General features: G+C 43.1%; 3 protein-coding genes and 10 non-coding genes across 13 annotated transcripts; 6 read left to right on the forward strand and 7 right to left on the reverse strand.

The window, feature by feature from the left end:
• Nucleotides 1-3,632: 3,632 nt before the first annotated feature.
• trnar-acg (transfer RNA arginine (anticodon ACG)) lies at nucleotides 3,633-3,705 on the reverse strand. The gene has a single exon. It is a non-coding gene; the product is annotated as a tRNA-Arg (tRNA).
• Nucleotides 3,706-3,803: 98 nt separating this feature from the next.
• Nucleotides 3,804-3,876, reverse strand: trnar-acg (transfer RNA arginine (anticodon ACG)). The gene has a single exon. It is a non-coding gene; the product is annotated as a tRNA-Arg (tRNA).
• A 271-nt stretch (nucleotides 3,877-4,147) lies between these two features.
• trnar-acg (transfer RNA arginine (anticodon ACG)) lies at nucleotides 4,148-4,220 on the forward strand. Its single transcript has one exon. It is a non-coding gene; the product is annotated as a tRNA-Arg (tRNA).
• Nucleotides 4,221-4,318: 98 nt separating this feature from the next.
• Nucleotides 4,319-4,391, forward strand: trnar-acg (transfer RNA arginine (anticodon ACG)). The gene has a single exon. It is a non-coding gene; the product is annotated as a tRNA-Arg (tRNA).
• An 86-nt stretch (nucleotides 4,392-4,477) lies between these two features.
• trnar-acg (transfer RNA arginine (anticodon ACG)) lies at nucleotides 4,478-4,550 on the forward strand. The gene has a single exon. It is a non-coding gene; the product is annotated as a tRNA-Arg (tRNA).
• Nucleotides 4,551-5,512: 962 nt separating this feature from the next.
• LOC137601067 (transcription factor HES-7.1-like) lies at nucleotides 5,513-6,621 on the forward strand. The gene is made up of 3 exons (XM_068323069.1): nucleotides 5,513-5,646; nucleotides 5,803-5,889; nucleotides 5,983-6,621. Exons 1-3 carry the CDS (start codon nucleotides 5,602-5,604, stop codon nucleotides 6,523-6,525), a joined length of 675 nt encoding a protein of 224 aa, XP_068179170.1. The 5' UTR covers nucleotides 5,513-5,601; the 3' UTR covers nucleotides 6,526-6,621.
• Nucleotides 6,622-7,947: 1,326 nt separating this feature from the next.
• Nucleotides 7,948-8,020, reverse strand: trnar-acg (transfer RNA arginine (anticodon ACG)). The gene has a single exon. It is a non-coding gene; the product is annotated as a tRNA-Arg (tRNA).
• A 94-nt stretch (nucleotides 8,021-8,114) lies between these two features.
• trnar-acg (transfer RNA arginine (anticodon ACG)) lies at nucleotides 8,115-8,187 on the reverse strand. Its single transcript has one exon. It is a non-coding gene; the product is annotated as a tRNA-Arg (tRNA).
• A 98-nt stretch (nucleotides 8,188-8,285) lies between these two features.
• Nucleotides 8,286-8,358, reverse strand: trnar-acg (transfer RNA arginine (anticodon ACG)). The gene has a single exon. It is a non-coding gene; the product is annotated as a tRNA-Arg (tRNA).
• Nucleotides 8,359-8,629: 271 nt separating this feature from the next.
• Nucleotides 8,630-8,702, forward strand: trnar-acg (transfer RNA arginine (anticodon ACG)). Its single transcript has one exon. It is a non-coding gene; the product is annotated as a tRNA-Arg (tRNA).
• Nucleotides 8,703-8,796: 94 nt separating this feature from the next.
• trnar-acg (transfer RNA arginine (anticodon ACG)) lies at nucleotides 8,797-8,869 on the forward strand. Its single transcript has one exon. It is a non-coding gene; the product is annotated as a tRNA-Arg (tRNA).
• A 1,284-nt stretch (nucleotides 8,870-10,153) lies between these two features.
• Nucleotides 10,154-11,768, reverse strand: LOC137601065 (transcription factor HES-2-like). Its single transcript, XM_068323068.1, has 4 exons — nucleotides 11,484-11,768; nucleotides 11,241-11,327; nucleotides 10,537-11,147; nucleotides 10,154-10,462 (listed from the first exon to the last, which is right to left on the reverse strand). Exons 1-3 carry the CDS (start codon nucleotides 11,526-11,528, stop codon nucleotides 10,605-10,607), a joined length of 675 nt encoding a protein of 224 aa, XP_068179169.1. The 5' UTR covers nucleotides 11,529-11,768; the 3' UTR covers nucleotides 10,154-10,462; nucleotides 10,537-10,604.
• A 3,467-nt stretch (nucleotides 11,769-15,235) lies between these two features.
• LOC137600988 (uncharacterized) lies at nucleotides 15,236-21,546 on the reverse strand. Its single transcript, XM_068322939.1, has 6 exons — nucleotides 21,309-21,546; nucleotides 20,077-21,096; nucleotides 19,744-19,896; nucleotides 19,308-19,560; nucleotides 18,912-19,221; nucleotides 15,236-18,422 (listed from the first exon to the last, which is right to left on the reverse strand). Exons 2-6 carry the CDS (start codon nucleotides 21,030-21,032, stop codon nucleotides 16,393-16,395), a joined length of 3,702 nt encoding a protein of 1,233 aa, XP_068179040.1. The 5' UTR covers nucleotides 21,033-21,096; nucleotides 21,309-21,546; the 3' UTR covers nucleotides 15,236-16,392.
• Nucleotides 21,547-21,734: the final 188 nt, after the last annotated feature.

Genomic DNA, 21,734 nt, shown 5'->3' on the forward strand with positions numbered 1-21,734 from the left:
ACCGCCGCTCGTGCGGCTTCATTTCCTGGTTCTGTCGGACGGAGAGTCTGACCAAAGTAAGGGTTAATAAATAACTCCGTATTTCAGAGGTGAGCATGTCATGTCCGTTTGACGAGGAGCCCCTTGATGGAGTTTCTAATTCACAGAGATTTTAATTTTTTTTTGTATCGCGTTCAGATGTCCTGTCATATCCTGTCGGACAGTTCTCTTTATCAGTTCTCTTTATCAGTTCTCTTTATCAGTTCTCTTTATCAGTTCTCTTTAAAAAGGGATGAGAATCTGTTAATACTTCAGTAGAGGATAAATGTCACTCTGTATTCCACCAGAATGGGAAGAGAACAATCAGTAACATAAAATATTATCCCACCTTTGTTTTCTTCAATTTCTTGTTAATTTCTTTCTTTTTTAAAAATCAATATTAACTCCTGTGTGTCATGTGACTAAAACAGACAGAAAATAAAACCTGGAATACCTTAAAGCGGTTATAAGCAGTACAATGTCACGGCCACTTGTATGAACTAAAGCAGTTCTGGCTATTACTGTATGAAACGAGCTACATGTCAGGTCTTGATTTCAGTTCTTATATATTATAGGTGTGGTGTGAATATCCTTCTCAATGTTTTTGTAACATTCATATGCCGATTGACTGTTTTATTTACACAACAATAAAACGTTTTAATGTATTTCATTATTTAACGGAACCTGATATAGATGAGAGCGCATTTATGTGCGTGAAAAAAAGCGTTATGTTGGGGATAAAACAATTGAATAGTCAAACGTCCACTTAATATTTACTGTACAATATCAAACATAATGAGGATGAGGAGGATCCCTAACGAGATGATGAAGTCTGACCTGTGTGAATGATGTTTTTTTTTTTTGTTTTTTTTTAAAAAAAATAAATTTATTGAAGAAAATTCAGTACAGCATACAAAAACAGTATACAATACAAACAGAGAACATATAAAAGAGTTGCCAGGGGGTATGACCACATGTCCTTACATTACACAAAAACACCTAAAGCGGAACATATGTTTAAGGTCTTCACAGCTTTTTTGTTGTCAGAGCCGTCAATAAGCTGTATATATTGTTCAACATCTTTAAGAAAATAAATAAAATTAGGTTTTTTTTTGCTGAATTTACATTTATGAATAAAAAATTTAGCCAAAATTATTAACAGATTTATAAGAAAATAAGCCTTTTCCTCTTTCTTAGAGCACTTATAAAAACAAAAAACAACATTTTCCCAAGATAGGGTAAAGTCCTTGGAAACATAGTCTATAATGAATCTACTGACATCCTTCCAAAGTTTTTTCGTATAAGGGCAATGCCAAAATAGATGTAGCACAGTCTCTGGGTAGTCCTCACAGAAAGAACAGTCTGTATTTATGTCCCTTTTGAATTTAACCATGTAGTGATTTACAGGATAGTATTTGTGAATAATTCTGAAGGAAACTTCCTTCACCTTATTGTAGATGAGATATTTGTGTGGAATCATCCAGACCTTGTTCCAATCAATGTTATTCACAAAACGATTCCAGTAAGAAACAACATAAGAAACACAAACAACATCTTTCTGGAATAGAGCACGTATATGTCTGTTGTTATTACGGGGAAAGGTCGAGAAACAAATTTTCCCTATGTGAGAATCAATTGGATTAGGTACGGAGATTGATGGGGGTGGGTTGGGAGGATTTCTGAAAAGCATTAAAGTACCTGTGTGAATGATGTTTTTATCCTTCATTCTCAGCTGCTGACGGGCCCTTCTCCCCCCACTAGATCGCACCTAAATAAAATGAATTAATAAACTTTTCTTGAAGCCGTTTACTTCCGTATTTTTACCGTGAGTGCAACGGACTTAGAACTTACGCATCGACTTGAGCAGCGGTCCCCCCCCCCCGACATGTCGCTCTTCTTTGCAGCTGCAACGCTGTTCTGTTTCTTCTGAAAATGTCCTCAAAGTCTTTCTATTCATAAATTAAAATCTGTACTCTGACTTCCGTAAAGCGTTGCAGTGCGCGTCTCGTCCGTCGTCATGGTGAATCGATGAATCGGGGCTCCATTGATGATGGCTTTTTTTCAAGTTGTGGTGTCTGTTAAACTGCGGGTCAATTTACTCTGGGTTAGAAAAACTAACCCTGAAACGCGTTTGTGAAACCGAAATCCCTGGTTTTTCCAAATTCAGGGTAAAGCAACCCAGAACCACAGGTTTACCTCAGGTTATGTTAACCCTGCCTTCGTGAAATAGACCCAATATTAATGTTAGACCGGCAAGTGTAGTTTGTTTTTTGTGAAAGATAAATATTATTAACCATTTATTGGAAAAATATTACATAAGGATATAAATAAAAATACAGACGCCCTCTAGACAAAAATGTTTGTTCTCCTCTAAATTTTTCTGCAACCAGTTTGGAGCGTAAAATAATGGATGGATCTTTAAAATTCCACAATTCATCCACCGACAGCGTGCACCTTATGAGATGTTTTACACACATCAGAATACATCCTTTATTATGGAGTCAATTCTGACTTTATCCACATCAGTAATCAAGATAAAATCTCTCTTGAAATTGTGACCATTTTGGTCGCATAATTTTAATCAGTGTAACTATTAAATATATTTGGGAGCACCGGTGCGACTAGGGGAAAAAAATCAGGTGCGCCTCTTTTTTCCTGTTCTCTCTCTCTCCATAGAGCAGGGGTCACCAAACGGCGGACCGTGGTCCAGATCCGGACCGCGTGATGGTTCTGTCTGGATCCATGACCACTCCATGATAAATTCACCAGAGTTGATTTTCTTCATTTTTACTTGCAGTTCACTGCTACAGACGGCGGGCGCTGCTCCTCCAGTTGATACGGTAATAGCGCCACTCAGTTCAGCCAATCAGATCATTTGTCTATCCTGCACTGTCGCACCATGTTTATGTTTCTTCCTCCGTCAGGCAGTTCAAAACCATTTGACCTCATATGGTCTGAACACGTAGCATGAATTAAAAGTGGTAACATGACGCGCCACTACGAAACAAAGCACAGATCTTTTGCGCAGAATTATCCCCTGAAGTCCGAGCTGAGGGCAAAATGACCCAGAAAAATCTTTGCTAAAGGCATGGTGGAGTTTGGGGCAACATAAAACATCTGTTAGTGATGGGACAGTTGTGAATAAGTGCTTAAAAGCTGTTGTTGACATTTTGTTTGGGGGAAAACAGAAAGATGAGATGTGTGGAAAAACTCCCCACGTCAGCTTCAACAGCAACCAGAAAATCAGAAACATTAACAGCTTGATGCAGCTATTCAGAGAGAACCGCGTGTGTGTGTGTGTGTGTGTGTGTGTGTGTGTGTGTGTGTGTGTGTGTGTGTCAGGTTCCTTCACAAAGATAAGGAGCTCTTTGCTGAGTGTAACATCACTATGAAACACACACAAGAGGAGAGGACAGTGAGTTTAGAGGACTCACGTTTCTTTCATTCCGACAGTCACACAATCTGAGTGTGAGAGACTTTTAATCTCAAAACTGTAAGAATCACATTTCACAGGAATGACTCGCGTCTAGAACAGCGGGTTTTCACATAAACCAAGGAAATCCTTGCGCGCTTTACCCGATGTCCACTGAGGGCCACGATTGGTCAAAATGTTACGAACCAGCCAGGAGTCGAACCTAGAATCTTCTGATCCGTAGTCAGACGCGTTATCCATTGCGCCACTGGTCCGGTGACCATGGATCAATCACTCTTTTTATCTGATAGATGGGTAGATAGATAGGTAGATAACTTATTGATCCCAAATTTGGAAGGTCGCAAAACAAATTCGAGCCAGCCAGGAGTCGAACCTAGAATCTTCTGATCCGTAGTCAGACGCGTTATCCATTGCGCCACTGGCCCGGGGTTATACTGAATATCAATCAGCATCTCTGTCTTTTCTTGTGTGAATACATTTTTTCACATCACGCATGGATCTTTCCACAGAACTCTACATTGCCGTGTGGCTTTTACGCACGGCATACAAGACCGATTGTTCTGGTGAGAACTCTATCAGAATTATCAGAAAGATACATAGACAACTATAGACAGATACTGGAGCCCCAACTGGGAAATTCGTAATTATTCACCAGCCAAGCAGGAGTTAAAAAAAATCGATCGACAAGCTGACACCGGGCCAGTGGCGCAATGGATAACGCGTCTGACTACGGATCAGAAGATTCTAGGTTCGACTCCTGGCTGGTTCGAATTTGTTTTGCGAACTTCCCAATTTGGGATCAATAACTTATCTACCTATCTATCTACCTATCTATCAGATAAAAAGACTGATTGATCCCTGGTCACCGGGCCAGTGGCGCAATGGATAACGCGTCTGACTACGGATCAGAAGATTCTAGGTTCGACTCCTGGCTGGTTCGAATTTGTTTTGCGAACTTCCCAATTTGGGATCAATAACTTATCTACCTATCTATCAGATAAAAAGACTGATTGATCCCTGGTCACCGGACCAGTGGCGCAATGGATAACGCGTCTGACTACGGATCAGAAGATTCTAGGTTCAACTCCTGGCTGGTTCGTGTAGCTTTTACTGATTTCCCAGATTGGGATCATAAAGTGTTTTGTAGGGGTGGGTTTGCTCAGCTCATATGTACATATCACTGACTCTCTGTGGTAAGTAAGCTTCAATTACAAGGAAAAATCGCAATTAACTTTAAAGTAACTGAAATCGAACATTTGATTCCGTGCGTAAAAAGAGCCAAGCCCGTGCGTAAAAGCCAAACTTACTTACTTTCCGACATTGACTCACGAAATGTTGTGTCTGATTTAATCGAGAGTAACGATCGAAGGGAAAAACATGATTTACAGTAGAGTGAAGGCGATCCGTTGATGTACATCCAAAAATATTTTAGATGGATTATAAATTATTTACAGATTTAAAACCTTTTCCGTGTGTTATATAATTTTTTTGCCCTTTTGAGATCCAGTTCTTTAAACCTCTCTTCACCATATTTATTCAGAGAAATGGGGTTAAAGTGGAATCAGGGACGCGGGTGTCACAAAGAGGACACAGCTTCCGCTTTCTCAGACATGTAAATGTTTCAAACGCGTGGGCAACACCTTTCACGGGCGCGTGCCACTCGCGTTGGACCCACGACACGTGTCTGAAGCGAAGTGGGGGTTCAGTTAGCATTCATTCATTCATTCATTCATTCATTCATTCATTCATTCATTCATTCATTGTCAAAATGGGTTTTAAAAGGTGTAACAAATAAACATCTCTAGTCCAAAATACACGCATTACATAATAAGTCTTTTAAATTGTCATAAATCGCTCACTCTCCCCTGATGAGGGCAACTCTGACGGACATTTGTCCTCAAACTGTAAAACAGCAAACAAAAGAAAGAAAGAGGTGGGCGGTCATTTTAATCCATCGCAGCAATCACCGCCTTATTGAGGCGTGTTTGAAGAAATGGAGTTAAAATCAAGTGTCGGTGGGCGGAGCCTAAAGAACACCCACCACCGGCTTTAAAGCTCAGACTGAGGGCTGAGGTCACACTCAGTTCCATCTGGACCGACAGTGCTGCCGTTCCCTCCTGGATGTTCTTCCGCTCTCCTTCAGTCCAACCATGAAGCTGCTCCACGACTCCGAGGACGCAAAGGCCAAAAGGAAGGTACTTGTGTCAGTTATGTGTTCATGGAATATGTTGGGTCTCAGCATAGGGTCACTTATCTATCCGGTCACTTATCAATACGGTCACTGATCAATAGTTTAATCAGCAGGTCAAGGTGAGCGTTTTAAATCATTGATCTTGTCGTTTCTGACTCAGAGTCTCAAACCTCTGGTGGAAAAACGTCGGAGAGAGAGAATAAACCGCAGCATAGAGAGCCTAAAGAATCTGTTGCTGCAGAGAGAGGTAAAGAGCCCCCACGCAGGTGGTCCGTCCGTCCTCACCGGCCGAACCCGTGGAGTGGAGAAACTGCTTATTAACCCTTTGTTTCTGTCCAAGGAGGCGAGTCAACGCAGAGTGGAGAAAGCGGAGATCCTGGAACACACAGTCCTCTTCCTGCAGAAGTCTGCTTCAGCAGACAAGACGAGAGGTGAAGCTGCAGGAGGTCAGAAACACTCGTTCCGAAATGGGTTCTGTACCTGCCTGCAGAAAGCTACTCGGTACTTGGGACCTGACGGGAAAGGCCAGTGGCTCGGAGCGGCGCTCAGTGCGTCTTATGCCGCTCGCTTTTCCCGTTCAGACTCTGATTCCGCGGGCGGACAAAGACCTGAAGCTCACCTGTCCTCCAGGTCTCTGCTTCTTAGAAAATCATCCAAGTCCATTCTTCAGTTACTGTTGAACAGGTACAGGAACGGAACGCAAACGCCTGTCGGCACCCGTCGTGTTCAGAACGGCGAAGAGACGCAACGCTCTCCCGCAGCTCCCCAGCAGAGACCGGGGAGCCCAGCGAGGAAACAGGGGCCGCCCCGGGGCCCAGTGAGGACACAGGGGCCGCCTCAGGACCCAGCGGTCAGCCAGTCAGTGTGGAGGCCCTGGCCCTGAGTTCCGTTCCTCGCAGACCACCAGACAGTTCCCGACCGAAGATCCCGACAGACCACGGAGCCCCTGGACCTGGTCACCGCGCGGCGATTTCGGAAAAACAACTTTTTATCTTTTTTTTTTTTAAATATTTAATATCGTTTAATTTTTATTCAATTATATAAATGCTAATTTCCCACGAGAACAGACCTTTTTCTCTCCTATTCAAATAAATTCGCATCGTTTTACATTAATGTTAATGACATCGGGTGCTGCAGCCTTTACAGGGGAACCGTGTCTTTTATTGTGTATTTTTGCACGTTAATTTATTTCATTTCTCACCTGTAAATAAAAGAAGAAACTGCGCTCGTGTCCATTGATTGTTTTTCGGCACGTGTCTTGATGAGAATTAAGTGAGGACGAAAGGCACCATGGGACATGAAGGCTAATCCACAAGTGAGAAAATAAACAAGCTTGACTTTAATAAAAATTTGATTCCATGCGTAAAGGGTTTGAGACCTGTGCGTAAATCCGTGTTTTTTTCCGGTGTTATCATTACTGAAGTAGGAAATATCTTGTGTGATTAGAGAGAGATTTAAATGAGAATACGAATAGCTAATATGGACAAAGTCAGACTTGATTCCGTAATGAAGGAGGTATGTTAGTGTGCGTAAAACGTGTGGATACTTTAGAAGGGAACAAACATTTTTGTTCTGGTTTTGCAGTGAGCGAGTGTATTTATCAGATTTATCAGCAGGTTAAAAATCCCTCTGACGGGACGCCGCCTTTACAACTTAACTATGTGTTAAAACCGATGCTTCACGCAAATGTTTCACACTGAGGAGACACCTCCCGCATTCCCACGCACTATTCTGACGTTTGAGATGCAAAAGCCTCACAAACGGAATCAGTCGACTTTAACACCACTTGGGGGGGGGAAAGCATGAAATGTAAATTTAGAAAAGCTTTTGATCCAAACTGCCACGCGTCCGCTCTTTGTCCGACTGCAATTCAGATCGAACCACCGAGCGGGAGTTTTGTTTAAATCTGTTCTTTGATACTGCGTCGACATTAAGTATCGGTTTTAATTTTCTGGAATAAACTAGCCTATGTGGCATTTTCATGACAAAATTAAACTTTTCTTTAAATAATGAAAGGTAAAAAACCAAAACTTTCCAAATATCACTAATATTAATTCGTGTGTACTTCTGAGAGTGGGAGCTGAGAAAACCAACGGTAGTTCAGAAAGTGCGTAATAAGACGCACGGTTCTTTCATTCCGACAGTCAGGCAATCTGTGTGTGAGAAACTTTTAATCTCAAAACTGTAAGAATCACATTTCACAGGAATGACTCGCGTCTAAAACAGCGGGTTTTAACATAAACCAAGGAAATTCTTGCGCGCTTTACCCGATGTCCACTGAGGGCCACGATTGGTCAAAATGTTACGAACCAGCCAGGAGTCGAACCTAGAATCTTCTGATCCGTAGTCAGACGCGTTATCCATTGCGCCACTGGTCCGGTGACCATGGACCAATCAGTCTTTTTAATTGATAGATAGATGAATAGATAGCTACTTTATTGATCCCAATCTGGAAAATCAGTAAAAGCTACACGAACCAGCCAGGAGTCGAACCTAGAATCTTCTGATCCGTAGTCAGACGCGTTATCCATTGCGCCACTGGTCCGGTGACCAGGGATCAATCAGTCTTTTTATCTGATAGATAGGTAGATAGATAGGTAGATAAGTTATTGATCCCAAATTGGGAAGTTCGCAAAACAAATTCGAGCCAGCCAGGAGTCGAACCTAGAATCTTCTGATCCGTAGTCAGACGCGTTATACATTGCGCCACTGGCCCGGTGCTTGCTTGTCGATCAAATTTTTTAACTCCTGCTTGGCTGGTAAATAATTACGAATTTCCCAGTTGGGGCTCCAGTATCTGTCTATAGTTGTCTATATATCTTTCTGATAATTCTGATAGAGTTCTCACCAGAACAATCGGTCTTGAATACCGTGCGTAAAAGCCACACGGCAATGTATAGTTCTGTGGAAAGATCCATGCGTGATGTGAAAAAATGTATTCACACAAGAAAAGAGAGAGATACTGATTGATATACAGTACAATCCCCGGGCCAGTGGCGCAATGGATAACGCGTCTGACTACGGATCAGAAGATTCTAGGTTCTACTCCTGGCTGGCTCGTATATGTTTTGCCAATTTCCCAATTTGGGATCAATGAAGTAGCTATCTATTCATCCATCTATGTGATATAAAGACTGATTGATACACAGTCACCGGACCAGTGGCGCAATGGATAACGCGTCTGACTACGGATCAGAAGATTCTAGGTTCGACTCCTGGCTGGTTCGTAGCATTTTGACCAATCGTGGCCCTCAGTGGACATCGGGTAAAGCGCGCAAGAATTTCCTTGGTTTATGTTAAAACCCGCTGTTTTAGACGCGAGTCATTCCTGTGAAATGTGATTCTTACAGTTTTGAGATTAAAAGTCTCTCACACACAGATTGCGTGACTGTCGGAATGAAAGAACCGTGAGTCCTCTAAGCCCACTTTCTGAACTACCGTTGGTTTTCACAGCTCCCACTCTCATAAGTCCACACGAATTAATATTAGTGATATTTGGAAAGTTTTTTTTGAACCTTTCATTATTTAAAGAAAAGCTAATTTTGTTATGACGATTCCACATAGGCTAGTTTATTCCAGAAAATCCAAACCGAAACTTAATGTCGACGCGGAATCAAAGAACAGATTTAAACACGTGGACACGTGGCAGTTTGGATCAGAAGCCTTTCTAAATTTGCATTTCATGCATTCCCCCAGGTGGTGTTGAAGTCGACTGATTCCGTTTGTGAGGCTTTTGCATTACCAAACCTTAGCGATGGTGCGTGGGAACGCGGGGGGTGTCTCCTCTGTGTCACACCCGTCTGTGTGAAGCATGGGTTTTAACACATAGTTAAGTTGTAAAGGCGGCGTCGCTCCTTCTTTTCCCATGAGAACAATACAGTCTTTCTCTGTAAACATGAAGGAGGAACTCTGTAGATGGAGAATATTCCCAGCCTGGATCTCAACCAGATCAAAATACGGATAATGAAGTAGTTTTTAATCTTTCATTTACTGGGGCGTAAAACATTTGCTGTCCTGTTGCATTCCTAAAACCACTTTTTATATTCTAACCCATACATTAGAAAATGTGTTGTTTTTTTTACACACGCCAAAAACCTTTTTTACGGAGAGAAAGATCCTGACTTCCGCCTTGACGGCGATTTCCGTTCTTGATTAAATCTTTCTCTAGACGCACACAGTTCCTTACGCAACAGAAATATAACTTTACGCACGGGCCTGTCGCATTTTACGCACAGAACCAAATATGTCACGTTAAGTTCTAATTGATCTGCTAACAATATACAACGATAAAAACAATTAAACTTGGTGTAGACTCGAACAAATGTTCAGTTTCCTTGAATGACTGGGCCGCTGGGATGTTTGTCCTCAGTTGTCCCTAGTGTGAAACGTCCCTGCGTGGGGCAAATCCACGCGGACACGTGCCGAAAACACTTAATGAATACACGTGCACTGTTAACTGATTTTTTTTATTTTCTTTACAGAAGTCAATTAAAATAAATTAAGGTGCAAAAATACATCGTAGATGGCGCAGGCGCGTGTAAAGGCTGTAGCAGCACATGGCCTCATTGTTATTAATGTACAAGAGATGCTAATTTATTAGACTCGACAGAAAGCAGTTGGTCTGTTCTTCCTGTTTAGAAAATCAAATGATAATTCATGTAGTTGTAATCAGCTTTGAGTCCGTTCCAATTCCTCGTCCCTGCGTGGCCACCGGGGCCGGGGGCTCCGCGATGGATCAACTCGGCGCTCCGTCTACGGGTCGCTCCGCCTCGACCCCGAGTTTATCTCATTTGTGAGAAATTCTGGGAACCCCTGCTGGGCTAGAAATCGACACAGATAAGAAAAACTACTCAGATTGAAGGTATTTTTTTTTACAGCCGCTGTTTGAACTTACTTTTGGCTCCAGTGACTCAACGGGATGCACTCAGTACAAGTTAAGCCGCTGGAGTCAATGAACGGAACTCAGGGCCAGGGCCTCCACACTGACTGGCTGACCGCTGGGTCCTGAGGCGGCCCCTGTGTCCTCACTGGGCCCCGGGGCGGCCCCGGTTTCCTCGCTGGGCTCCCCGGTCTCTGCTGGGGAGCTGCGGGAGAGCGTTGCGTCTCTTCGCCGTTCTGAACACGACGGGTGCCGACAGGCGTTTGCGTTCCGTTCCTGTACCTGTTCAACAGTAACTGAAGAATGGACTTGGATGATTTTCTAAGAAGCAGAGACCTGGAGGACAGGTGAGCTTCAGGTCTTTGTCCGCCCGCGGAATCAGAGTCTGAACGGGAAAAGCGAGCGGCATAAGACGCACTGAGCGCCGCTCCGAGCCACTGGCCTTTCCCGTCAGGTCCCAAGTACCGAGTAGCTTTCTGCAGGCAGGTACAGAACCCATTTCGGAACGAGTGTTTCTGACCTCCTGCAGCTTCACCTCTCGTCTTGTCTGCTGAAGCAGACTTCTGCAGGAAGAGGACTGTGTGTTCCAGGATCTCCGCTTTCTCCACTCTGCGTTGACTCGCCTCCTTGGACAGAAACAAAGGGTTAATAAGCAGTTTCTCCACTCCACGGGTTCGGCCGGTGAGGACGGACGGACCACCTGCGTGGGGGCTCTTTACCTCTCTCTGCAGCAACAGATTCTTTAGGCTCTCTATGCTGCGGTTTATTCTCTCTCTCCGACGTTTTTCCACCAGAGGTTTGAGACTCTGAGTCAGAAACGACAAGATCAATGATTTAAAACGCTCACCTTGACCTGCTGATTAAACTATTGATCAGTGACCGTATTGATAAGTGACCGGATAGATAAGTGACCCTATGCTGAGACCCAACATATTCCATGAACACATAACTGACACAAGTACCTTCCTTTTGGCCTTTGCGTCCTCGGAGTCGTGGAGCAGCTTCATGGTTGGACTGAAGGAGAGCGGAAGAACATCCAGGAGGGAACGGCAGCACTGTCGGTCCAGATGGAACTGAGTGTGACCTCAGCCCTCAGTCTGAGCTTTAAAGCCGGTGGTGGGTGTTCTTTAGGCTCCGCCCACCGAGACATAAAATATGGGACAAGATTTTATTAAGGCAGCAACATCTGTAGAAGATACAATAGACATATTTTTATATTTTGTTTTGGCAGTTTGAGCCAAATTTGAAAAGAGTTGCTTTCATCAGTGAATAAATTTAAACATTAAATAATTTAAACTTTTTAAAATATGATAAATAATATAAATTCTGTGTACTTTTAACGCCAGATGCTTCTAAATGATTCCCCCCCCCACCCCGACACATACTCATCAGGTTGATGCTGACTGAGCTGCGCCCCCACTGAGCCCACGGGCACGAGTCGAGTGTTTGATGTGAGTGGCACGCGCCCGTGAAATGTGTCCCGACCGCGCGTGACTTTTACATGTATGAGGAAAAGCAATAAACATCCGCCAAACCAGCGTGGGGCTGACAACCCGCTGCGTGTGACATCTCACGCCTTCTTTGGGACGGAGGAGGAAGACGCGTCCGCGGCCACCGGCGGCAGAGAGGACTCAAATCAGTAGAATCAATGGAAGACTTTAAGTGATTGAGTTTATTCGCTGATGCAAATGTTAGAACATCTCTTCCGCCGTGCGTAAAATCTGCACTTCAATGTAGAGCTCTGCAGGCAATGTCTGTTTGATGCAAATATAACCGACATACAAAAAAAATATATAGTTCTGTACTTGTTTTATTTTTTATTAAATGAAAATTTAAAAAAGCGACTCAACGGGCTGTTTAAGAATGGAGAAACAAACGGAAGTGCGCTAAAGCCGGCATTGAAGTGTCGCCCCCTAATTCTCCAGTAGAATTAAAAGCAAATGGTTTTCATGATGGCTTTGGTGTGGAACGACTCAGCATCCAACAGTTCACCAAACGACGCACCGATTCTAACAGCCACTAAAGTGTGGAAAAGGCACCTGGCACGGGTTTCCCACGAGTCATTCCTTTTTTCTCTCACATTCCTCCAACAAAAACCAATCGATCACATCACGTAGTAATCGGTTTTTGGATCATTGAGTCTTTCAGGTCGTGCATCACGGAACGTGAGATGACCCTATAAGGCTCTTAGTGATCAGTGCGTAAAGTGTTTCCTGACTTTTACGCGTCGTCGCCGACATTTTTACGCGCATCGTTTCAAATTTTTTCAAATTACGAAACCAAACGTGGAAATGTTCACGATTCCCCTCAACACTCAGGAACATCTGTGTGCGTGTGGGAACCGGAGAGCGGCCTCTCGTCCACGCACACTTAATCAATGAAGTATCGGTTTTAACAGGTCATAAAGCGAGGATGAAGCGCTCTGCTCCACGTTCCAAGGATGAGAAAGAGCTGGGGGGCATTCTCCCACTGTCACACTGTTGTCCAACATTTGTCTCCACGTCGTTGTGTCAGACGCCAAATGCGCTTTTCGGAAAGGTCATTTATTTAAAGCATATTGTCAGACTTTAGGTCAACATTCCCCGTTTGTCTTGCTCTCCTCTTTTCACACTGATCATTCTTCACGCAACGCGTCAGTTCTCAGTGTTGGAAGAAACACACAGAACCTCCACTGGAGTAACAATAGAAACCCAAAAGTCTCACCGGAAAAATGGTCATGAAAGTGAAAATATTAATTCTGGCATGAATTTATTCCAATGACTGTTAGATCTGTACTAAAAGGTTTTATTATTATTATTATCTGAAGCGGCAGGATTTTACCTTACATCCGGGTAAAGGTACCTGAGCTGTTTTAAAAAAAATTATTTTGAAGCCACCTTAGGCATTTATATGTCTTATATACTTTAATCTTAATCAGTTTTGCTCGATAATTTACAAAATTAAATGCATACAAACAAGAGACACTAAAATATTTAAATTAAACTAAATTAAAATTCCACAACTTCGAAAATGATTATTTGATGCTTTCTTTTTAACCGATTCCGATTTCCTTCAGATTTTGTATTTCATTATATTTTAATAATAACTAAATATTTGTATGCAAATGTCGTTCTGATGTCTGGCCTCGTCTTACAGTTTAAACACTAATAACTCGTTCATTTCACGTTCTTAAAATTATGGGCTGAAATATGTCGACATAAACCCAGTGGAAGTTACGTTCAGTGAAATGTCATGTTTCTCAAGCTGTGATAAAAATGTTAATTTTTTAAAGTTCTATTTCAACACAACGGCAAAACAATAACGGAAGTGATTTAAATTGTAGAACTGATGAGTGGAGCGATGGGAGACACTTCTGTGGCTCTTTCTCATGGGAGAATAAAGCGAGGCGCTCCTTCCCACCTCCATTCGTCTATTACTATTTGTTGGGACGGGGGGGTCCACGGAGGACAGACAGCCCCCAGGTTCCCGCGATGAAGAAGTCACTCACACGCAAATGACAGTGTTTGGTCTTTAAACATTAACGAGCAGATTGTAATTTAATTTCTACTGAATTCCACTGATAGTAAAAATCGCTAAGTTTGCGGTGGTTTCATTCCTGCTTCGATTTATAATAATTTGATCCCATTAAGCGTCTCTTCCATTATCGCTGTAGGACTTCCTCAAAGTTCATTTAAGTCATTTGAATGACTTCCAGGTGGGAGTTATCAGTTATCGAAGACAAAAACTGAGTGATTGATGACATTTGTTCCTTTTTTTTTTAAACGAAGTTATCGTCTTAGGGCGTAGCGGGAAATAACCCACGTCACTCAGAGTGACTCTCAATGGGGGAAAAAAAGCCCGCTTGTAAAGTTTCTTCTTCGTGTGTTCTTTTTCTGTGCGTCTGACCTAAAGGTGAGGCGTCCCCCAATTAACCAACAAGGAAATTACAACAAACTCGTTAAATTCTGACGCGTTTTCCAGTTTGCGTGTACCAGTTTCTAATTAGGGTCAAATTACAAAGTGATGTGAAAATGTGAAAGGGACAAAAAAAAAAAAAAACGCGCAAGAAAACAGGAAATTCTAAACAATAAAAAAACATTTTCCCTTCCGCCTTATGCCTCTATTTCTGCAACATGATTGATATAAAATAAAATAAACGACTTAATTTTTTCCTCATACAGCGAAGTCTGACCACGCCGGCATTGTTGACTTCCGCTTTGTGTCCCCGAATTTATGTCCGGTAAGAAACTGACGGTCCACTTTTATTCCGTTTTATTCTGGCGGTAGTTATCGTTACTCGTGTGTTTCAAGTCAACAGAATGTCACAATCATTTGTCTCCCATCTCACATGAACATTAGATTATCTCGGGTATATGAGTGCATCACATTTTAATTAAACATCTTAATTTCTGCAAAGACTCCGCTTTGCCCAACTTTTTAAACTTCCGGCTGCCACAGGGCCTGAAAAACGGTGATGGTGGACTTCTGCTGTTCGGTCAACAAACACTACACATGGTAAACAACGATGCAACAACAGAGTAAATAACGATGCTTAAATGTTTGTAGTAAATAAAGGTGGACGGAAAAATCTATTCTCAATTAAGAGCAGCGCAGTCTCCTCTATGGAGTAATACCGCCATCTAGTGGTGAGAGAATACCGACCTACACTGGTACAGGTGTAGTCTGTTCAGAGAGTAGTAGGACAGTAGTATTAGTAGGTAACTTTATTAATCACTTAATGATGTTCCGTCAGGGAAATTGACATCTCCGTTACACTTCACACAGCACAATAATCACACAGAAGGCAGCACCAACACCATTCAAGCTATAACATAAAAGGTGGACACACCATAAAGTCAAAGTCAGCTTTAATGTCAAGCGTACCATATATGCACGACATACAACACAGATGAAATTGTGCAATGAAAACATACAAATAAGAAAAGGCATAAATGAGCATAAGTGGAGTTAAAATGTTTATAGTGTTTATAGTTCATTGTGCGTGTCAGACAGTTAACCCTCTGTTAACTTATCAGGTAACAGAGGGTTACTCGGATCATCACACACACAAGTGGGAAATTGAATACACGGAGCAAAAAAGATCAGATCCAGATCTAATTGGACAGAACAATGATGTAAAGTCAGACAAATATGTTGACAAGATTCCACAATCTTATGTCATTTTTTTTTCCAAAATTTGTCTTGAAGAATTGAAACTGTCCTTGTTAAGCAGTGGAATTCAGAGATTGTAACTAAATAAGCATTCAGAGAAACACAACTAATGACATTACATTTATCGCTTTGACAACTACTACTATGGACTAACTGTGAAGCAAACATTTTACTGAATTTAGGGGATCAGATCCAAAGACATTCGGTCATAAAGGAGAGAACCTTTAACCAAAATATCTTTTTTTTTCTTGTAGACAAACTTGCATGCAAGTAGGTTTTACACAAGTGACAACAACTCCCACACATGACACCACTATTTAATCTAAATCATAACTACACACATTTTTTGTTATTCCACATTACATCAATTTTGTGTCTTGAACTGTAGAATTAACAGCTAAAGGTTTGGCACGTTAACCAGTAAGTCTCACACATGAGGAGCTAAATGAAAATCTGAAAATTTTGGGGAAAAACCCCCCGTCACACCGTGGTTGAAAATCTAAGTAAAAGTTATGATGAAGGATTGAAAAAGTGAGGTTAGCACATCAATCCATCAAAAAATTCTAACACATAAAAGTGAACAGATGTAATTTTGTTGAACAAAATATGAAAGAACAGCATTTAATCAGCTTTACACACTACTTTAGTTTACTTGTGGTCTCCCTACTTGACTGTTTCAGATTTTTATTTCATTGTTCAGAGAGAAACATTGACTCTAGTTTAAACTAGTGCATCAAAGTTGGGCTGCATGTCTGAGGTGGTTATACGAAGGACAGCCGACAGTTGATCATCAGTGAGAGAGGAACCGTACCTGGATTTGTGAAACTTCATCACTGAGAATGTTTGTTCACACGTGTAAGTCGATCCAAACAGAACCAGCATCTTCTGAGCGTGCCTCTTCATGTGTGGAAAGACCTCCTCCTTAAGAGCGGAGAAAAAATCCAACACTGATGCTGACTTAAAGTGTTCCGCCAGCATCAAATCAGACTGCAGGATTTTGAGCTCCAGCTGAACATCACTAGGTGCTTTGTCCACACTGCAGGTAAAGGGAGAAAAAACCATCTGCATTTCACCCTCAATTCTTTTGAAGTCTTCAAATCGTCTTGAAAACTCATCATGCAGCGCTCCCAACGCCGAGGAGTACCAGCGGAGACGATCGGCTGAAGGCATGGCCTCCTTCAGAGTTGGCAAGTGAGTGAGAGTGTTGCTGTCCAGCTGCCTGGAGAGAAGCTGCATCTTTCTCATGAAAGCCGTCACCAGGCTGTACGTTTCATGGACAAAAGCGCCCCTGCGTTGCAGTTTAGCATTAAGTTCACTCATCAGAGCCGTCACATCTACAGCAAACGCGAGGTCCGTCACCCAGGCCCCATCTGAAAGCTCTGGAATGATTTTGCCTTTCTTCTCACAAAACTCTCGAATCTCTGCTTTGAGATCCCAAAATCTTTTAAGCACGCAGCCCAGGCTGAGCGACCTGACATTCATGTGATTGTCTCTGCCCCCAGTTTCCTTCTCATGCTCCTCCAAAAGTGAAACAAACGGTCTGTGGTTCAGTGCCCACACCCTGATAAACTTAACTACTTCACTTACGACATCAATCACATGGTTTATGTTTAGCACTGACTTACACAGAACATTCTGGTGTATAATAAAATGTAAAAATACCAATTTCACATCTGGATTAATTTCACTCATTTTGTCTTGCATCTGTTTCAAAAGTCCAACATTTGCCTCGGTCAGATTTGGAGAAAAATCCGTTGTTACACCGACCAGTCTGTCCCATCTCAGTCCCAAGTTGTCCAGGGATGCGTTTACCTCTGGGAACACTTCACTCCTTGTCATCGGCATTGCCACCAGATTCTCCATTACCTTAAAGTCCTTCGTTATACCGCGGACAAACATGAGTAACTGGGCTGTGTTGCCGACATCGCAGCTCTCAGCTAAAGCCAAGGAAAAGAAGTCAAATTTATCTGCTTCACTTCGTAATTGAAGCTCCAAGTTCCTCGCAATGTCCTCGATCTTACTGGTTGTGGCTCGTCCAGAGAGGAGCACGCTCTCAAAAGTTCCTTTTTTCTCAGGGCATAATAGCGCTGCAGAGTCCACCAAACACTGCTGGATAAATTCCCCGTCTGAGAAAGACTTGATATTTTTAGCAATTTTGTAGGATACCACAAAGCTGGCCAGAGCTGCTGCATTCTCGGCTGTGTGACACGTGGTAAAAAAGTCTTGCTGCATGTGAACTTTCAACCATGCATCCTTTGTGAAAACCTTCCCACATATTGTGCAGACGTTTGGAGTAGTACCTCTGCTCTTTCTGCAATGTGACTGAAATCTTGGCTTAAACTGAACATCTTTTCTGCTTGTTTCTCCTCTCTCCTCAGGGCTGACGGATACATGAGAGCTGTTAGAGATCAGCAGGTCAATGTCTGTTGCTCCCACCACCGAGCTGATAACTGGCAGGTTGACAACAGACTCTGTCTGTGCTGCACCATCTTCAGCTTTCATGTACAGAGTCTGATCTTCACTGTGGTCATTTTCCTCATGATTAGGAGTCAATGTAACAGGATCAGTCTCCTGCTTTAGTTCAAGCTGCTCTACCTCCTGACTGCTGTGGAGTTCCTCTGGTTCCTCTTTCAGGTGTAGAACCTCTTGTTCCTCTTGGTCCACACTGGACTTCACCTCCTGGTTCCAGAGCTGCTGGTCAGAAGGAACCTCCACCTCCTCCTTCCTCCATACATGTTGTTGTGGGAGATCTGGAGGGACAACAAAAGGAGTATCACGCTACTTTGATGACAGAAACGTGGGTTGGAAATTAGTCAGTTTACACTGGTGCTGTCAGGCGATTAAAAAAATTAGATTAATTACAAATCCTGTATTTAATTAATCGCATTTTAATCTCATACCTGCTAAAGGCCCCCAAATAAAGAATTTAAATTCTAGGACATTACAAAACTGTAGTGCATGACTAATCAATAGAATACACCAAGAAGAGAAGATTTGAAATCCACATTTTTATTGGTTCAGTGTGCTTTATAAATGAAATTCAAAAGAAAAAAGGCCAAGCACATCAGCAAACCAATTACGCCAGGTGCATTTCTCAAAAATGCAATACAAATACAGTTAAATAAAATAAATAACTGACAACAGACAACTCTATGTGTCCTTGAGCCAGTTGCTCAGACAAACAAGCTTGTTTACATCATCTGAGTGTAAGACCGCCCTCTTCTTCTGAATGATGTTACCTGCGAGTGAAAAGACTCTCTCACATGGCACAGACGTGGCAGGGGTAGCCAGGTATTTGCGCGCAAGGGAGGACAACTGTTCATAAGCTCCTGCGTGAGCTGCCCACCACTCCAGTGGACACTCATGCATTCCAATGCACGGCTCAGCTTTGTAGCGGGCTAGAGGCCCCTGCTCCTCCTCCGTGTCCGAGTCAGAGTCTGAAGACAGCAGGAGGAGGCTCTTCTTGGCTGCTGGCTCGTCCTCTGTGGGTTGAGGGGCAGCAGGTCCTGCTTCTGATCCTCGCAGTATCTCCTCAATCCAGGTCCACACCTTAAAAGAGGGAATATTATTTTGTTCCATAGGACTTTCTAACCAAAGCACCCGCAAAACACTGGTCTTCTCAGTCACACACATACCTCATCCCTCTCTTTCCTGTGTATGCTCTTCAAGTCCTTGAATCGCGGGTCGAGGGCTGTAGCCACCTTCAGCCATCTGTTGTTGATGTTGGCCATGCGTGAGTCCATTTCCTTTTTAAAGGTGGTCTTGAACTTTATCATGTAGGCCGGATCCTCATCAGTGGCATCCATGACCCGGTTGAGATGGCAGAGTGCAGGGAGCAATACAGAGCATGACGCATAGCTCTGACCTCCAAGCAGCTCTGTCACATATCTGCAGTGGGACAAGAATATGGCAATGATGTTCTCACATCATTACTGACGTGTGTGTTTGTGTGTGTGAGTGAATGAGAGACAGTGGTGTATGGGAGGGTGGGAGGGAGAGGTGAGGCGAAGGGAGGTTTGTGTGTGTGTATGTGTGAGCAAGGGAGTGTGCGTGCCAGAGAGAGGGACATACCTGCAGGGTTCAAGAACGACCTCCAGCTTCTGCAGTCGGTCACACTCTGGGTCGGTCAGTGTGGCCAGTTTGTGCTTCTGTGTGGCCAAAGTGGCGCTCACAGCCTCGTGGTTCCTCAGGTACCGTGAGATCATAGAGAGCGTCGAATTCCATCTTTCAATAATATAAAACAAAAACTGCATTAGTTCTGCAAGGGGGGGCTGTAAGTTCTGAGCAGCATGCTGTACATACAGAAGTTGCACTGAACCAAACATGCACACCCTCACACACACACACCAGGAGCAAGAAAACTATCCAGAATCAATTACCCCAACAGATAGTAAACAGTCTCACCTTGTGGATACATCCTGAACCAGGGGCTCTCTGGCTTGTCTGAGGGCGGTCTGCTGCAGGTGCAGTTCTTCCATACTGGTAGGGCTATGCTTGAAGTGCCCGACTATTTTGCGGCACTTTGCCAGGGCGGTGTCAAAGCTGCCGTCCTCAAGGCAGACTGTGATGGTTCTTTGCAGTATGTGTGCAGCACATGGGATGTGCTCGAAAGGCAGCTGACGTGCTGCTGCCACCATGTTTCTTGCACTGTCGGTTCCTATCGTTGTCACTTTGTTTTCTATCTCCCATTCCTTTGTCACAGCATCAAACTGCTCGGCGCATGCATCGACATAATGACGGGTCACGGTTTCGCTCGCAGTTAATGCAAAGGACTTGAGTTTCCACCCTACATCGATGAGGTGTGCCGTGACTCCCAGGTAGTTATGATTGCTTACCGTTGTCCAGTGATCACCCGTTAGGGCGACATGGCAGGCCCCTGCCAACAACTCTTCTTTCGCGGTCCTCTCATCACTGTACAGCTGGTGAATTCTATTCAACACCGTAGTTCTAGACGGTAGCTGGAAATTAGAGTCAGATGACGCTATCTGAAACGCCTCCTTTAGGCCCTCGTCTTCCACGATTGAAATTGGCCGGCAATCAGCAGCAACCCACTTCGCGATTGAGTTAGTTAGTTTGTCTGTCGTGGCTTTGCTCATTCGTTTACCAAACTTCGCAAGCGTGGGTTGGCGGACTGAGCTCACGGTCGCACTAGCAGCTGCAGAAGTGGAACTTGTCCGGAAATGTTTCGCATTTAAGTGATAAGTCAGACTGGAACTGCTTCGGTGATATGAAAATTCTTTTTCACAAAAGGTACAAATCACTTTGTTTTTGTTGATAGTCCCGTCTTTGTTCTTTTTATAAATAAACTTTCCGCCCAAAGGTCCCAGAGGGCTTGCCTCGCTCTCCTGTGTCGCGTCCATCTTGGTCGTCAGTCACGCTGCTTTTGGCTCGTGGTGCAGGTACGAAGTGACGTAACACCGCAGCCTACGGGTCCCCCAATGGGCCAAATTTGAAATTTGACTTCCCACTCAGGATTAATTGCGTATTGTTTTTATAGCGCGTTAATTTGCAGCGTAATTGATTAATCTAATTAACGCGTTAAAGTGACTGCCCTAGTTTACACCGACACATATATGAATTATTTAGACATTAAATGATATATTTATGTAAATTAAGTTAAGCTTTTAATACTGTACCTAGTCCGTGTAACTGTAACTCGGGGCGCAGCGGTCCGGGCTGACCATCTCTTCCTTCTTCGTACTTCATTTGTTTTGCAGCCCCACGTTTTCCTCCATCAGCGGCTGTTTTTGCTTTTTTCGCAAACTCTTTCAAATAATCAGCTGCAGACATTTTCATTTGTAGAACCCGTTGGGTGGTAAAATAAAAAAAAATAAAAATCCAGCATCAATTTCGACTTACTTTGTTGTCGTCACGCATTTTGCTAACTTCCGGTAGAGTCCCACAGTTGAACTTCCGACAAGCAAGTGACGGCACACTTTTGTTCCGCTGCATCTGGTGATATTGTTTATTTTACTCGTGTGCTTAGGGTCAGTATCTTGCATTGTCTTTTATAGATGAATATATCGAATGTTAGTTGCATTAAACGTCTGAATTTCTGTAAG

This window comes from Antennarius striatus, chromosome 9 (assembly GCF_040054535.1).
Source record: "Antennarius striatus isolate MH-2024 chromosome 9, ASM4005453v1, whole genome shotgun sequence".
In the NCBI taxonomy this organism is placed as follows: domain Eukaryota; kingdom Metazoa; phylum Chordata; class Actinopteri; order Lophiiformes; family Antennariidae; genus Antennarius; species Antennarius striatus.